Source organism: Gadus morhua, chromosome 7 (genome assembly GCF_902167405.1).
Source record: "Gadus morhua chromosome 7, gadMor3.0, whole genome shotgun sequence".
Lineage (NCBI taxonomy): Eukaryota > Metazoa > Chordata > Actinopteri > Gadiformes > Gadidae > Gadus > Gadus morhua.
Window position 1 is genome coordinate 24,561,019 of NC_044054.1, and position 15,420 is coordinate 24,576,438.

Genomic DNA, 15,420 nt, shown 5'->3' on the forward strand with positions numbered 1-15,420 from the left:
CGCCTCCCAAAAATTATATATATATATATATATATATATATATATATATATATATATATATATATATATATATATATATATATATATATATATATATATATATGGCTGTGCCAACTTCATCATGTTCGGCAATACGCTTTCTATGTAAAAAATCAAAGGTAAAACATGTACTTTTCTTTACTTTGCACATTGTTTGAGTCGTATTCAGCTTTCAAGTTGCTAGAATCCAGACCATATGATAATCAAAACTTCTAGTAGTAGACCAATTGTAAAGTAATAGCATGCACAGACAAAGAACAACTATTTGTTCTCTCTTTACCACGGACATGCATAGCGACACGTAAACCCGACGAAGAACCATAGGTTCACGAATCCGTCGAAGCCACTGTGTGGTCATTGCGTTGCGTGAACGTGGAATATACGGTGGTTATCAGCCCTTAATACATCATGAATCTCCTTACAACCGGCGCAGATTTGAGTGGTCTGGTGGCCCTCCTTCGCCCTACTAGGACAGGTGCCCATCTCCCACCCAAATACTACGTTATGTGGTCAAATCGAAACGTCGATCTCACGTCTATTGGTATTGATTGAATTGATTAGAATAATCCTGCCAGTTTTTTTCAAAACAAGCCCAAATTGTATGTAGGCCTACCCGTCCAATGCTAATTTCTCCAGCCTAACGTGATTAAAAGTATCCTTATTGGGTGGGAAAGTAATGGATTATATTCCTACTGTTTTCCCTTTGCCACTTTTCCTGTTTTTCTCTCGTTTCTCCCTTTTATTTTTTGGTTACATTTGGGACTAGGTCAGTATATATCTGTAAGGGATTTTCTCTTCACATTTCCTGAAAAATAAGAAGTATGTATACTATCGGGAATTGATCACATAACCTGCTGACATTTAGTCAAAGAGCATATCCTCCCGAGAATTGATGACACTTAAACAAACCTGGTCGATTAATTAATGAGGGGAGAAAAAAAAGGTGAAGTGGAGCGGACTAAACTCCGTGCGGATTAGACCGCAGGCACTAGAGACCATGCGAACAGCTCCCATTTACACTGGCCCCTAACGTAACAAAAGGGGTAGAAAAGAAACAAAACAAAAGCATGTGGTAAAGGACAAATAAAGAAAAGTAATCCTAAACTGTAATCCATTAACTTGAAAAAGAAATCTGAAAAGTAATGCTTCAATGTCTTCTGCTACTCTTCAGAAAAGCTCATTCTTAAAAGCCAGATGGAGGGAATTGAACTCACAAAGTAGACAAAGACGAAATGCAATCCATTACCTTACGCTAAGAAGTAATTACTGAATGTAATGTGTAACTTTTCTGAAAAGTATTCAGTCTAAAGGTTTTTTCCTGCATAGGTATGACAAGTTATCATCTCCTTCCTTCTCTCCTCCTCTTCTATTATATTATAAGGTGGCACATTAAAGCTGTGATTTTAATTGGAGCATTTAGGGTTTGAATGGGAATACCGCCTTCTTAATTTCTAAATAAAGCAGTCTTTGGTTGTAATGCCAGACCCACCTCCTTGCATTTGGTGCCAGAAGTCACAAGTCAGATAAGGTTACATTTAAACGGGAAATGAGTAAAAAACTATTTTATTTGTACATAATTAGAAGTAAAAGGGTAAAAAGCTCTTCATGGTGATGTTTAGTCTTCAAGTGGAGGGCAGATCAAGGTCCATCATCCTCTGCTCTGCATCACTCAGCCTGTAGGGGGAGCCAGACATGGGTAGAGAGTGGCAGCGGCCTTTCCTCTGCTCCTCTGTTGAGGCGCTGAAGGTTGCGCTGCGCTGCCTCCCACCAGGGCCCCCTGGGGCCCCAGAGCAGGCCTGAGCCTCTTTGAGCCTGCGGGCCAGGATGTTCCTCTGGATGGGCGAGGGACCGCGTCGGGACCAGCATTGCTCCGCCCGCTCTGCCCTCTCCAGGGCCAGCTGGTTGGCACTCCAAGGGGGACAAAGGGCTCCGTTGCGGGGGCATCCTCGTTGCGGGGGACCACCCCTGCTCAGAGGCCCACACCCCAACGTTTCAAGCCTGTCTCTTTCCACAGTGCCATTGAGCAGAGCTGTATTGTGCCTGTCTTGTGGGCGGATCCCTAAGGGCTGTGGAGAGAGGCTGAGACCAGGAGCAGCGGCCTCCAGCCAGGTCCTCTTTGGGGTGGAGGGTCCCCAGTCGAACGGCCCAAGCTCTGGGATTGGATAGGAAGGGAAGGCTGGGTACGGCTGGCCCTCGCGGACGCCTCTGGCCCTACAGCTTCCTTCTGGAAGGGTCCTGGAGGCCACCTAGAAAGATTTATGAAAAAATCCCATTTCTTTCTTATCCCATCCTAGTATGTGGATAGAACTGTACCCTTTGGATTCCAGATCCCAGGCATGGCAAGTTACATTTTCAAATATTTAAACCTTTATTTTTTTTTTTACAATTTAAATGGCAGAAGTAAACAGTTGTTGGAATCAGCTTACCTGGGTCATGCTTCGCTCCCTGAAGGCCCTTGAGCCTGCCAACGCTGCAGGCTGCGATTTGGCGTCCGTAAAACTACACGTCCTGCGGAAATGAGGGTTGACCGGGGAGGAGGAGTTCCCCGCTTCCACGCCTCCTCCCCTGCCCATCCCGCTCCTCTCCACCATCTCCACCCAGTCGGCGGTGCGCTCTTGTCTCCTGGAAGTCCCTCCTCCTCCTCCTCCTCCATATCCAGGGAGAGGGGGCCCCAGACGGAGCTCCTCCCTGGGACTGAGTCTCCGCTCGGCAGCTTGGTGCTGGTAGTGATGTTCCTGAATGCCCGGGCTGGCGGGTGGTGGAAGAGGAGGCGGAGGCAGGTGGAGCCCTGTCGGGGTGGAAGTCAAGGTGGCGGTGGGCGAGGCGGTGGTGCTTAGCATATTGTCGTCCACCGGGCTGGAGGAGACGTGGTAGACCTGGGTGGCCTCCGTCAGACCCTGTTTCTTCATTTCCTTCAGCTGCTGCTGGGCCAGCCGGTAGCTGGGGGCAGAACACACACAGATTAAAAATCGGTTTAAACCTATTTTATCAAATTTTAGCATTTACAGTGACCTTGAGATCCACAAAGGAGTAGTGCGGTAAGGCCTGATTATGGTCCCACGTTCACGCAACACAATGACCATGCAGACGCTTCGACACAGTCGTGAACCTTCATGGTTCTGCATTGGGTTTTAGTAAGTGGACCAATCACAGCCCTTGCTGCTGCGTTGCCTCGACGGAGGGTTACAATTTTTGGGAGGCACACGTCCGGCCCTTGCGGTGGACGCAAGGAGGGTCCGGAAGGAACTGAGAACCTTTTGGCTGCTGAACACCCCGCTACAACTACACTACAAAAGGTTTTGATGGTATATGTTAGAGGACATTGATGACAAAACACCCAGGATCTTCCATACATACCCGAACACAGGGGGCACCATTTTCTGTCCAGAGGGAGACAGCCTGTCTGGGTCTGGAGGAAGAGCGAGGACCAGGGGCAGCGACAGAAGCTTGCCCTGTAGCCCCGGCGCCTCCATCAGGGTGGGTCTCTGGAGGCTGTTCCCGAAGATGGAGGCTTCGTCAGAGAGCTTGCGTCCCCCCCCGGTGGAGTGCATGGACCCTTGGCGCACAGAGCTGCAGGGAGGGGCCCGGCACAGCTTCCTCCAGGCCGTGAAGAGGAGAGTGGCCAGGATGACAGCCAGGCAGAGGGAGATGCCGGTCACCAACATCAGGTTCCCGCCCAGGACTGTGGCTCCCGCGGGCACCCCAGGCGGGGAAGGAGAGGGGGTGGCCGTCACTGGGGGACACAGAAGGTTATCTAAAACCGAATACTACTATACTAGCAAACATTGTTTTGTGTGCCTTTATGGACAGGACAGTAGAGAGACCCAGGAAAGTGGGTTGACAAAGAGAGGGAATGAGAGAATGAAGCTTAGGACCCCAGGTGAATAAAACTCCTGAATATAGCCAGAGTAAAGTAAAGCTAAAACAAGGTAAGCCAGGCTAAACCAAAACTAACTAAAATAAGCTAAGCTAAAATATGGACCAAAAAAGTTTGCTAAATGAAACAAGGTAGACCGATGTTTGTGCAGACTCCCAGGTAGACACAGACAAAAAACAACTTGTGAACTCATTTCAGAACGTCACGCTTTTTTGGATTATTCACAGCACTTTTAAGAGTTCAATTAAGGGAAGACCTCATCCATATGCAGGGAGAGGAGAGACCAGGAGACTAACCCATGCAGTCCTCCAGGGAGCAGGGGGACTGCTCCGTGCCCATGCCCGGGCACCGTACTCCCACTACGCCCTGCAGCGACAGGCACTGGCGGACACGCTCCCTGAGTCCTTCTCCACAGCTCACACTGCAGGGACTCCAAGGCTCCCACGGCCCCCAGGACTCTACATGAAGAGGAGGGAGAGAGCAGAGAGGAAGAGGACTTATTAGTGAAGATCCAAAAAGTCAAGATCCTGTCCTCATCTGAATCGTCATGGCATTCTGTCCCTGGTTCACACCCAACATCTTCCTCCCGAAGACTCTGTGCCCAAGATAGCATCCCAAGCTAACTCCCAAGCAAACATCCTTTATCAAGCTTCAATTCCATTCCAAGCAAAAAGCAGTTCCCAAGATAACCTCCATTCCTAAGCAAGAATCCCCAAGGTACCATCTGTTCCCAAGGTAGCCCTATCGAGTCTCCCGGCCCTTTTTAGAAGGGCCGGGAGAACTAGATGGACTCTCCTAGGATGTAAGCTATTCCAATGCAACACAGCGTTCTATTCTTCTGCTATTACATCTCTTGTTCCCAGCTCAACCAGCATACATAGGCCTATAACCTACAGGCAGGAGAACACGATTTTACTGAAACCGTTTTTTGGAATAAAGGAGACAGATGGATAGAAAAAGAAACCCTGAAGGTAATTTGGATGTCACGTGAATCCAAAACCATTCATGGTCCTGCAAAGTTGACAAAAATGGGATGATTTGCACAGGCATTAAACGAAGAGCAGAACAATTAAATGACCCAAAACGAGCCGCAGCATGCCTAAAATAACGTGCCGAGACCACATATCAACATTGAATCAAACAAAGTCGAAAAAAGTACAAATATGTCTATTCAATTGTACTGTGTTTGATCTAATGCCTACAAAGCCCCATTCACTGAAACACTGCAAACCTATGGCCACAGGGCTGGGGTAAAGATTTTGTAAAGAACCCTGACTTTCATAGGTGCCCAGGTGTCATTCTCCCTGTCCGGACATGAAAATTAATTCAACTAAGCCCTCTATTTCATAGATAAGATGATCATTTTATGATCGATCCCAGGCGGGACATTTGTGAAAGTAGACTCATCAGAAACACATTCTCACCTACACTTCTGTGGACCACCAGACAGGTCTGTGCTGGGCTGGGCAAACGGCTGTAGTTGAAGACAAAACGGAAGCAGTATTTGTTCTTCCCGGGCTGAAACACGGAGCAGTTAAACTCTGTTTGGTTCTCCCCGTGGGTCAGCCAGTTGAAGGCCAGCAGTGCCTTTGGGGCAAAGGGCTCGTCCTGCGGTCCAAACCCCAGCAGGGGTGTCCTGAGTGACGGAACCAACCCGGGGGAACCGGCCATGGTGGAGCCACCAGAACCACCACCACCTCCACCAACCTCTCCACCTCCAGGCCCAGCAGCAGCAGCGTACCGGAACAGCTGCACCTTCCCGTTGACGGCGGCACAAGGGGGGGCGAGGAGCCTCACGGTCATGGTCCCGTCGCAGCCGGTGCGGTAGATGCTGGCGTCATCCACCTGCAGCTTGTAGGAGAAGATCCGGGAAAGGTAGAGCGGACCGGAGCTCTTCACCTCCTGGCTGGTGTGGGGCGAGCGCAGAGCCACGCGCACGAAGTCCTTCTCCGTGAAGGGGAACGCGCAGGGCAGCTCCACACTCTGGGAGCGCAGCGCTCTGATTGGGTGGTGCGTCCGCACACGGACCTTGTCAATGCTGTTTCGCCCAATCTGGTTGTACTCCATGTAGCTGACCTCGAGGGAGAGGGCGGCGCTGTGGTCACCTGAGCATCCCTGGAAGTGTTCATTGGTGGATATCCCCACCTGCCAAAGACAAAGAGAGATTCATGAATGTCGTCCTTCATGGTGGTGGATCCTCGTTGACCTATAATAGTGTATTTTAAAATAATCTTTAACAAAATATAGCTATAGCTACATGTGTTCTGGGGGAGGCCTTACCTGGAAGGATCCAGAATGGTTTGCAAGCCGTTCTATGCCGATGTGGAAGGTAGGCCACTGCACATGCAGTTCAGAGCTGCACCACCAGGAGGTGCTATGGGTGGTTTCTGAACCATGGGAATGGACTGCTTTGGCTGTCTGCTTCAGATGGAAGCGGAATATGCCGGCGTACAGGAAATAGGAGCAGTTGAACTCCACTCTGCCCACTGATTGGTCCCCTGGGAGGGTTCTGGTCAGCAGGGTAGAGTTGGTTTCCGTGTCGACCAGGGAGAGGGTGGTGTTGCAGACAGAGCTGCTGTTGCACGCCGTGATGAAGTCAACAAACACGCTGGCGTTGCTCAGGGCAATGTGGAGCGATGGCCAGATGCTGAGACCCGCCATGGCTACAGAAGACATGGAGAAAGAGAACCTGAAATAAGGATCTATCCCAGATTCAATATGAATCTGGGGTGCTTTAACGCAAAGCAACTTTTAGATACACGGGATTAAGGAGCTGGTAGGCATTGGAAATCTTGCTCAAGGGTGCCTGAAGTTAGGCTGGATGTTTTGGGTTCAAACCCAGGAACTTTCTGCTGGGAGTCAAAAGCATAATGACAAGACTACCCTGACTCTAGGGGACATGACTGAAACACACACATGCACAAACAAAAAAAACCTTTTTGTTTTGACCAATCAGGAGTTAGGTATTTTGCACATGGCCATCTCAACAGGGCAAGTATCTTGTGGACCAGCAATCCCTCCATGAACCTTTTTTGTAGGGTTAGTTTCATTGCCAGAATGTTTCTAGTGTGGCTTATAAAAATAGCGTGATCTTATGTGATCATGTGTCTTATGTGTTTGTGTCTACTTTTTATGAACTCACTGTGTAACAAAGCAGAGCCTTCTATAAGGAAAGAGGGTGTGGGCAGAGGAAGAGAGCAACCCCCCCCCCCCCCCCTGCTTCCCACTTGTTGCATTTGAATTACAAGTATTGGAAAGCATTTTCAATGTTTTTACTGGTTGCTTTCTGTTAATGCTCGATAAATATATAAAACATTTAAATATGCACTTCAAAACTCCTACTATTGAGCTAAATGGTTGCTATCCGGCTTTCCACCATTCTATGGTAGATTTAATATTCAAGTAAGTAAAAATGTGTCAGCGGCTCACCATATCCCAGGAGCAACAAAAAGAAGGGCAGCAGCCGCGCACAGCGCTGCGCCATTCCGAGGGCAGTAGCGCGGCGTCCCCATGCACCTCCACATGACCCAGTCCGTCCACCGGCCGGTCCCCTTCTGGACAGCAGCGAAGAATCAAAAATACAGGTCAAGACATGCAGGCGATAAGAGTAAATAATTAAAAATAGACCCTAATAAGACTTTAAAAATATTGTGTATCATTGTCACTCACTCACCACTCACACGTTCTCTATGGGTACATATGACAGAACTGTATAGTATTTCGTCCAGAAATTGCCTAAGACTATATTGACTTGACAGTGTCATTGTAGACGTAGGCTATGCAAACAATAATGTAATCCATCCAGGAATAACGATCAAGTCCACCGAAAATGAAACACCCACTGAGTCGTTATTGCCGATAGAAATATTTACAAAACCGATCATTGTCTTTTCTAGTGTTCTGTAGGCCTATTCACACATATCCTAACCACACTTCCACAGGCTGGCGTATTTGATAGAACTTTTCTAGTAGCATCCTAAATGATATGATAATTACCGCTCGTCTACTCCGCGACAGGCGAGATCATTGTGAACTTGGTTTTAAGACGTTGTGAATAACAAAAAAAATGCCTGTGTAGGTCTACCTACTTTTCCTGTTTGCTCACAAGAGTAATAACCTGATCCAAAAAAGCATCCACGAAAAAACTCCCAAATAGTCGTTGATAGAATTAGAAAACAAAAAAAAGCAGAGGCAAAGTAGTCCTCTGCTCTCCAATTCAGCAGGTCTGCTAAACCCTCCCTGCGTGGAAAGTGCGCGGAACGTGATCGCGCATTTTGCAGCGCTCTGGTCAGCCACAAGTTACAACCATGAATGTTAGCTAGACCTACGATGAACTGTTATGCCTGCAACGCGCAAAACATTGAGCCAAATATTGTGATTGAATAACTTGAATAACCAAAGACACATTCATTTTTAAATGTATAAAACATATGCGTATAACCCTATTATAGAATATGCATTACAACTAATAATTTATTTTGAGCCAGATTTGGCAGCGAACTTCATAAATGATTAAGTTCTGTGCCGCCTTAGAATTGGAGGAATAACCTACTGTATTTGGTTTCCTTTCATCCTTTATTTCTTTTGACAGCACATCTTTTTGAAGCCACACAATATTGCCAGGTGTTTTATGGGGGCTTTAAAGCGCAAGTGCCAATGAGTTCAGAATAGTCTTTGTAGGTCGAGGCACTGTTAAACTCTATTCAATTAGATAAACGTTTATAAGCATGCCTGAATACATAAATCATTTTCATGACATAACAATTAGGGGGGGGGGGGGGGGTTCATATAGGCTTCAAAAATGACTATTTCATCCATCCTAAACATACACAAGTGTGTTTGTTTGCAATACATCCTAGAGTGAAACATCTGCACACATTAAAATATCATAAAGCATGAATTCTCATCACTATCCAACCAGATGCCTCAACGTCCTTGTGCATAACGCACCCTTCCAATTCCCAGATTAAGTTAATCCATGATCAATGAGCCAGTCACATGCCACAGTAATCTAATCAATCCTCAATCAGAGGACCCACATGCCTCTGCTGTCCCTCGCCTCCATCCCAACACATCACAACTCAGGGGCTAACAGGAAACAGGAAGCCGGATTTGCGAGATGGTGCCAGGTTGTTGTGATAAAAGGTTATAGGCTGTGTAGTAAGCTTCTGAATACAAAATATTTCTACAAAGGCGTTGCGTCACACACCAAGAGCTGTCGCTGGCAGGAAGGGACCTCCCCTGTATGTTCCACCTCAAGGTTCCTTTCTCTTCCTCACTGGGTTTTGAGTATTTTCCTGGTCCTTTACAGGGTATGGTCTGACGTGAGCATGTGGAACCCTTCGAGACACTACATTGTTATGAAGCACAATAAAGCCCAGGAAAGAATACTTGATACCTCATCATTAACGTCATGACAGCAATGAAGAAATCCAGAATGATGACAACGCCAGACTTTATTAGAGAGTGGACATGGTTCTTTACAAGTTGCACACCAAACCAGACAAATGAAGCCACCAGCCACCGACAGAAGACCAGTTTAACACAGAGAGAATGTTTTGTTGTTTCATCAATGTGTCAACGATTAATAATGCTACATGTGTGAATGAAGTGCGGTTTTCTTAAAACAGGGAGTAGCATTGTTGACATACGACAGTATGATTACAGAGTACAGTGTCGAAGAACACATTACTTTTTGAGGTCATGTTTACATAACACAAAAGTATCCCAGCATAGCGCATGTCCAGGAACCTGCTCATGGAAAGATAAAACTGGTTTGTGAATCCAAAAATATTCACGTTCTTGAATTATTCCATAATACCGTATTCCACCTGTAGGGCAAATTTTGTATTAACAGCATCTCTTGTCCAACCAATAGGACACCAGATTCCCTCCTAAGCAATATTTCCTGTGCAATCTGTTCAGAAATCTTCAAAGTACACTGGGCAAACATGAAAAAACCTGAGCCAATAGCTTTGCAGATTTGGATCGTGATAGCACCTGTAAACCAATCAGAAGAGGTTCGGGTAGAACCTCAGTCCCTCGACGGAGTCATCTCTGCATAGATGACCCATCTTCTCAGCCAGGAGCAACCTGTGGCACAAGAACCACAACAAAGAACCAAAGTGATGAGAGTGATGCTGGGAAATTCTAGGACGGTAATCTAAAAAAAACGTTGGGACGGAGGACGGCAGATACTGACCGCTCTTTGGAAAGCAGCACGGACAGTCCTAATAACTTAGCAAACTCCTCGGAGGTCAGCGACCCTTTGTCTGTCACCTGCAGAAGACAGACGGACACATTGAAACATGCAGAGACAATACAGCGGACGGGAGTGGGGAGAAAGACAGATAGACAGGAAGGATATTCAGACAGACTGGAGAGACAGACAGACAGACAGACAGACAGACAGACAGACAGACAGACAGTCTGAACCAGACGAGAGAGAGAAAGGGTCTTGAGACATGGACAGGAGAGACGGGAATATTGCACAAAGTTTGAGACGAGGAGCCGTACGATCCCATCGCCGCTTCCTGCGATGCGTCTCAGGACAAATCCGGGTAAAGTCCACCCGGCGGCCCTCCTCTGGCCCAGGGGCCTCCCGCTCGGGGCCCGTAGCGTCAGGGTCACCGTACTGTTGGTCCCCACATAGAGCTTACATTGTCCAGAGCCGAGGCGATCATCTCCTCCTCGCTGTGAGACTGCAGCTGTACCACCATCACGCCGCTGTCGAACACACGCAGCCTGTGGCAGAACGAGAGAGCGCAGACAGGGTGAAAACAAGGTGGAGGTGCTATGGAAGGGAGGCGAGGGCGGGGCAGCAACATCGGCAGGCTTGTACATCACAACAAGGGGCACAGCTAGTTTATATTGTTGGATTGCACTCTTAATAATGACGTCCAAATGTGCATTATGGTAAACAATGCCCAATCCTGCTAGGTGATGTTGAAACAACCATAGGTAAAAAAAATATTAAAAACACACGTCAGGCGGGACAAAAAGTGTCAGACTGGGTTGAACACAATTGGATGGGTTACAACGTGTGTGAGAGATCTCTCACACACACACACACACACACACACACACACACACACACACACACACACACACACACACACACACACACACACACACACACACACACACACACACACACACACACACCTTTATAAATGCAATGAAGTCTTATTATTTTGCTAGTTTCAAACATGGCCGGCTAGGTCAAACCAAATACGCTTAGTTGGGCCTAAACTTGTTCATTAAAAACCTGATGTACGGTTTAAACATGCTGGAACGGGTTAGACCAGAAGTTGACAGATCGTATCAGTACGGGGACCTGTTAGGTATGGAAACAATGACTTATTTTTATTTTGTTAACACACTGGGAAGTCACAGGAAATGACACGGCCACACAGGGGTGGAGCCCAGGCCAAACAACAGGAAGTCAGGAAGGAAGTGTCTGAAGCGCTGATTCCAATGGGAATGAGGCTCCTAAAGTCCCTCTTAGCTGAAATACACACAGAAGGATCTCTGTATTGTAGTGTAGAGAGTAAGGTGGATGGCAACCATGTATGCCTACGGACCTCAGTGGAAGCTGCATGGACTCAAACATCTTGCATGCGTTGACGAGATCTTCTGGAGACAGCAGCTAAGGAAGGGGGTAGGGGTTTGGGAATGGGACAAAGAGGTTAAAACAATCACAGGAAATTCTACAGTATTACCACATCAATCACAGGAAGTTCTAGAGTTATGGAGGAAAGCGAATGAACGCAAGAAATGTTGTTACTACAACAACATCCCAGGAAATAGTATAATGATTCAATAGTGTTTTTTGTGTGGGTGTGCGTGTGTAGTTGTGTGTGTGCCCGTTACCTCCATCCCTCGGGCTCGGTTCACAAGACAGTAAACTTCCGTTAGAGCCATCATTCCTCCGCGCTCCTGGTAGAAAGACAGACAGACAAAGAAACAAAAAGGTTGATTTGTTTAAACAAAGCATAACCTCTTTGAACTCGGGATCATGGCCAAGCAAACCCAAACCTTTTTTTCCCCCATGTAAACTAGCAGTGACATATAGCATAAGCAGACACGTGCGCATAGACAGTATAAGCATAACCTTCATATGTGTCAATGCATTTTCATACACACACCTCCAGCGGGGCCAGCAGCATGTCTCCCAGCTGTTTGGCTAGCTGCATGTGGTAGTTTGTGCCGGAGCCATGCGTTTCCCTGGTTACTGGGTTTGCAATGCCCATGCTCAGCAGGTACGACTTGAACCGGATTGTCTGCAAATAAGAACATACAGTTTCTCTTCCATACAAAAAGTGGGCAAATTAATCAGATACTAATATTGATCTTAATATTTAGCCATGCGGCCTATTTTTTTTATCTGAGGCGATTAAAAAGTTCATTGATGAATATGTATGAGGTGAGGCTTGCTCATCAAAAATATATAATCAGGTAGAGATTGTGGATTCGGGGATCGAACCCAGTACATTTAGGCATGGAGTCGACCATCCTCGCTATCACACTACCCTGCCTCACTGAAATAGTGTTCTTCAGTCCCAGACAATGCAATCTGGTGTTGTATCTACCATAGATGTACATGGAGGTCTCCTTACCTCGTCCTCTGTGATGTCCCCATGCTTGTCCTTGATCTTGTTGGCTATGGACCTGGACAGCTCTACCATCTCCTTAGCCTTAAAGGAAACAACTAAACTCTCACTCATCATGACACAAACCCTCATATAGGAGCTCAAAGGCAATGGGTTCATAGAAGATTTGAAGACAGTACATAGCACTGTGAAAATACACGGTAATGCCATTGTAAAAGGTCCTTCTACCTTCACCATCAGCTGGCTGAGGTCCTCAAAGGCCTGGAAAAGAGAGAATGAACCCATAAATTAATGATTGAGGAAATCAGAAGTAGTTAACCTGCCAAGTATTGTACAGCATCTCTCCTTTCCTGTTCATTGATCTCAAATGTTAAAGTGAACCCCACCTCCCTTTAAAAACAGAAACAAAAAATGTGTTTGAGATATAATTTCCCTGATTATTCCTGACATGCATTCTCAAGTAACTATGACTTGATAAAGCGCTGAGAGGACTTTGATTACGGAAATGCTTGTCTGCTTGTATAATGAGTGACAGAGATCATGTTCAAAGTAATTGAATTGATTTAAGCGCGTGCATGACTTAATCTATAATAAAACTATTCATTCATGCTCCAAGGAAAGAAGGGAAAATTGTTAATGAATTCAATCTAAAACCCAATTAGTACATCTTAGATTTTAAAAACAGATATCCATTCCGATTTATACAGGCTAGTTGACATCATTCTTTGGACTAATCATGGGCGGAATAAGCTAATTTAAAGTAAAAGTAAAGAGCTCTAGAGCAATGAATGAATAATATTATAATCTATCCATAACTTAGGTAGGTGGAGTGTAGCTGAATTCCCTCTTGTCCTCACCTCTGATATATTCTGTTCAGTTTCCTTCCTTTTCTGCTCAATCTTCCTCTCGATGCCAACGATTCCCACCGCCCGCGTCTTTCCTGTCTGCTGAGGGAAGGGACCAAGTAAAGAAAGATTTTAAAGAAGTTGACAAATAGTCCTGTCCCATTCTGTACTAACAAGCACAACACATTTACGACTAAAAATATGTATCTTGGGAAATACTGAACTAATGAATAAAAGTACAGGGTGATTCTTATAATTCATTCTAACATTATTAAGATTACAAAGAAACCCTCACGCAATACATGCATCAATGTATCAGATCATTGGGTGTATGGAATAAGTGCCACCATGTGGCCAGAATCCAGATGGCCATCTTAACAGGGGCTTTCCTCAACTGAAGCATGCATATATATATATATATATATATATATATATATATATATATATATATATATATATATATAAATATAAACACACTATATATATATATATATATATATATATATATATATATATATATATATATATATAAAATATGTAATATGAAGATATATAATCATGCCTTAACGAAATGTATATAGAAATAATCACTGGATAAATAATTGTCTAATAAAACGAGTATGTCCCACCTGAGAGCCTGTTGCCGTCGAAATGGTCTGTGGAACTGGTGTCTCCCATCGTTTCTGAGTCATCTCCTCGGTAAGCCGTCTGAAGAACTGGAACCAGACACCCAGAAATCAGTATGCGGTCAACATCATGGATTAATCTCCATGTAGTTCATGAAGTAAAGCTTATGCAGCACAAGTAGTTTATTATTTACTCCATGGGTCCTACCTCGATTTGCCCATGCTCTTTGAAGGAAAGTTTAATGTAGGGGAACTTGCTTTGTTGGTAAGGACCTGGCTCCTTGTTTGCCGTTACTGGATACAAATGGATTACTATCTTCGCACTAAATGCAACAATAACAACGACAAACAACAATGATCAACGGGATGCCTCCTCCTTATAATGAAAGATCTACCATAACAGTTCAAGCAAGACAGTCAAACCATTAGGTTAAGTCAACTAATAGCAAGTCAGTTAAACGGCCTTACGGTTAGGTCATTTAACTGACTGTTATGCTATTGGATATAGGTTAGGTTCTGACCGATATCTTTGACCCTTTAGAAAGTGATAAAAGGGGGACACCCAATTTCAACACATTTCAACGATGCACTTATGAGACCATCACTAACCTAAACACCAAAACAGAAACTTCTAAATCAACCACCCAAATATAAGGATTTAGTGCATAAATATTTTGAGATAATCCTCCCATAAATCATATTTGTGCACATACCTCTTTCCTATTCCCGCAGCTTGCTCCTCAAAATAGATAATTTGCGACAGCGACAGGGCTATGCAGCATTCCTAAAAACACACCAGCAGAGCACATTAGACCAGTACCTTTCCAATTACAATAGCAATGCTTTGACTTATAGGTATGACGATGTTGTGTTTCCTCCTTACGTGATTTTTATGATCCCTCCAAATCAGTCGATGAGTGGTCAGCAACACAACTCCAACATCTAGTTTAGCCTACAATAACACACGTTACAATTGTTGTATACATTATTCTTCAATTGATAGATACACTTTATTTTTTTTACATTACATTGAAAAAGATGCTCACATACTACACAAGACTAATTTCCACATTGGAAAAAATTAGCGTTAGCAAAGGGGCACTAGCTACCTTATCATCTCCATCATAAAGTTTGACACCTCGTTGCTGGATTACTAAGGTTTCGTTCATTTCCAGAAGTCCATTTGTCCATGCAAATCTGTCCATATTTTACGAAACTGTTAATGTTCAAACTCTTTATTCACTGGACTGATGACATATTTGTTTACTTCCTGGATTTCCTGAACAGCGTTTAATGCATATGCCTGATGATGCCTGATGAAAAATATATTTTGAAACAGAAAATGGCTAAATAATGTTTAGGGTTGATTATGTATGTACACCGTTAAATTTGTATCATAATAATTGTAATTAACATTAATA

General features: G+C 44.9%; 2 protein-coding genes across 5 annotated transcripts; both read right to left on the bottom strand.

Annotated features, from left to right (window-relative positions):
* Positions 1-1,584: 1,584 nt before the first annotated feature.
* On the bottom strand, positions 1,585-8,177 carry thsd1 (thrombospondin, type I, domain containing 1). Of its 3 annotated transcripts, none has more exons than XM_030360093.1 (8): positions 8,005-8,177; positions 7,346-7,470; positions 6,197-6,579; positions 5,341-6,061; positions 4,213-4,374; positions 3,397-3,772; positions 2,466-2,979; positions 1,585-2,285 (listed from the first exon to the last, which is right to left on the bottom strand). In XM_030360093.1, exons 2-8 carry the CDS (start codon positions 7,398-7,400, stop codon positions 1,662-1,664), a joined length of 2,835 nt encoding a protein of 944 aa, XP_030215953.1. In that variant the 5' UTR covers positions 7,401-7,470; positions 8,005-8,177; the 3' UTR covers positions 1,585-1,661. The 3 variants fall into 3 exon arrangements, with proteins under 3 accessions (XP_030215953.1, XP_030215954.1, XP_030215955.1); XM_030360094.1 differs by having other exon boundaries at positions 7,913-8,177; XM_030360095.1 differs by lacking the exon at positions 8,005-8,177 and adding an exon at positions 7,590-7,859.
* A 1,177-nt stretch (positions 8,178-9,354) lies between these two features.
* vps36 (vacuolar protein sorting 36 homolog) lies at positions 9,355-15,323 on the bottom strand. 2 transcript variants are annotated; one of them, XM_030360133.1, is made up of 14 exons: positions 15,109-15,323; positions 14,883-14,951; positions 14,713-14,783; positions 14,208-14,322; positions 14,003-14,089; positions 13,386-13,472; positions 12,757-12,789; positions 12,535-12,612; positions 12,064-12,198; positions 11,789-11,854; positions 11,500-11,564; positions 10,576-10,660; positions 10,119-10,195; positions 9,355-10,009 (listed from the first exon to the last, which is right to left on the bottom strand). In XM_030360133.1, the coding sequence occupies exons 1-14, from the start codon at positions 15,202-15,204 to the stop codon at positions 9,928-9,930; spliced, it is 1,146 nt and encodes a 381-aa protein (XP_030215993.1). In that variant the 5' UTR covers positions 15,205-15,323; the 3' UTR covers positions 9,355-9,927. The 2 variants fall into 2 exon arrangements, with proteins under 2 accessions (XP_030215993.1, XP_030215992.1); XM_030360132.1 differs by having other exon boundaries at positions 13,386-13,475.
* Between the last annotated feature and the right edge of the window lie 97 nt (positions 15,324-15,420).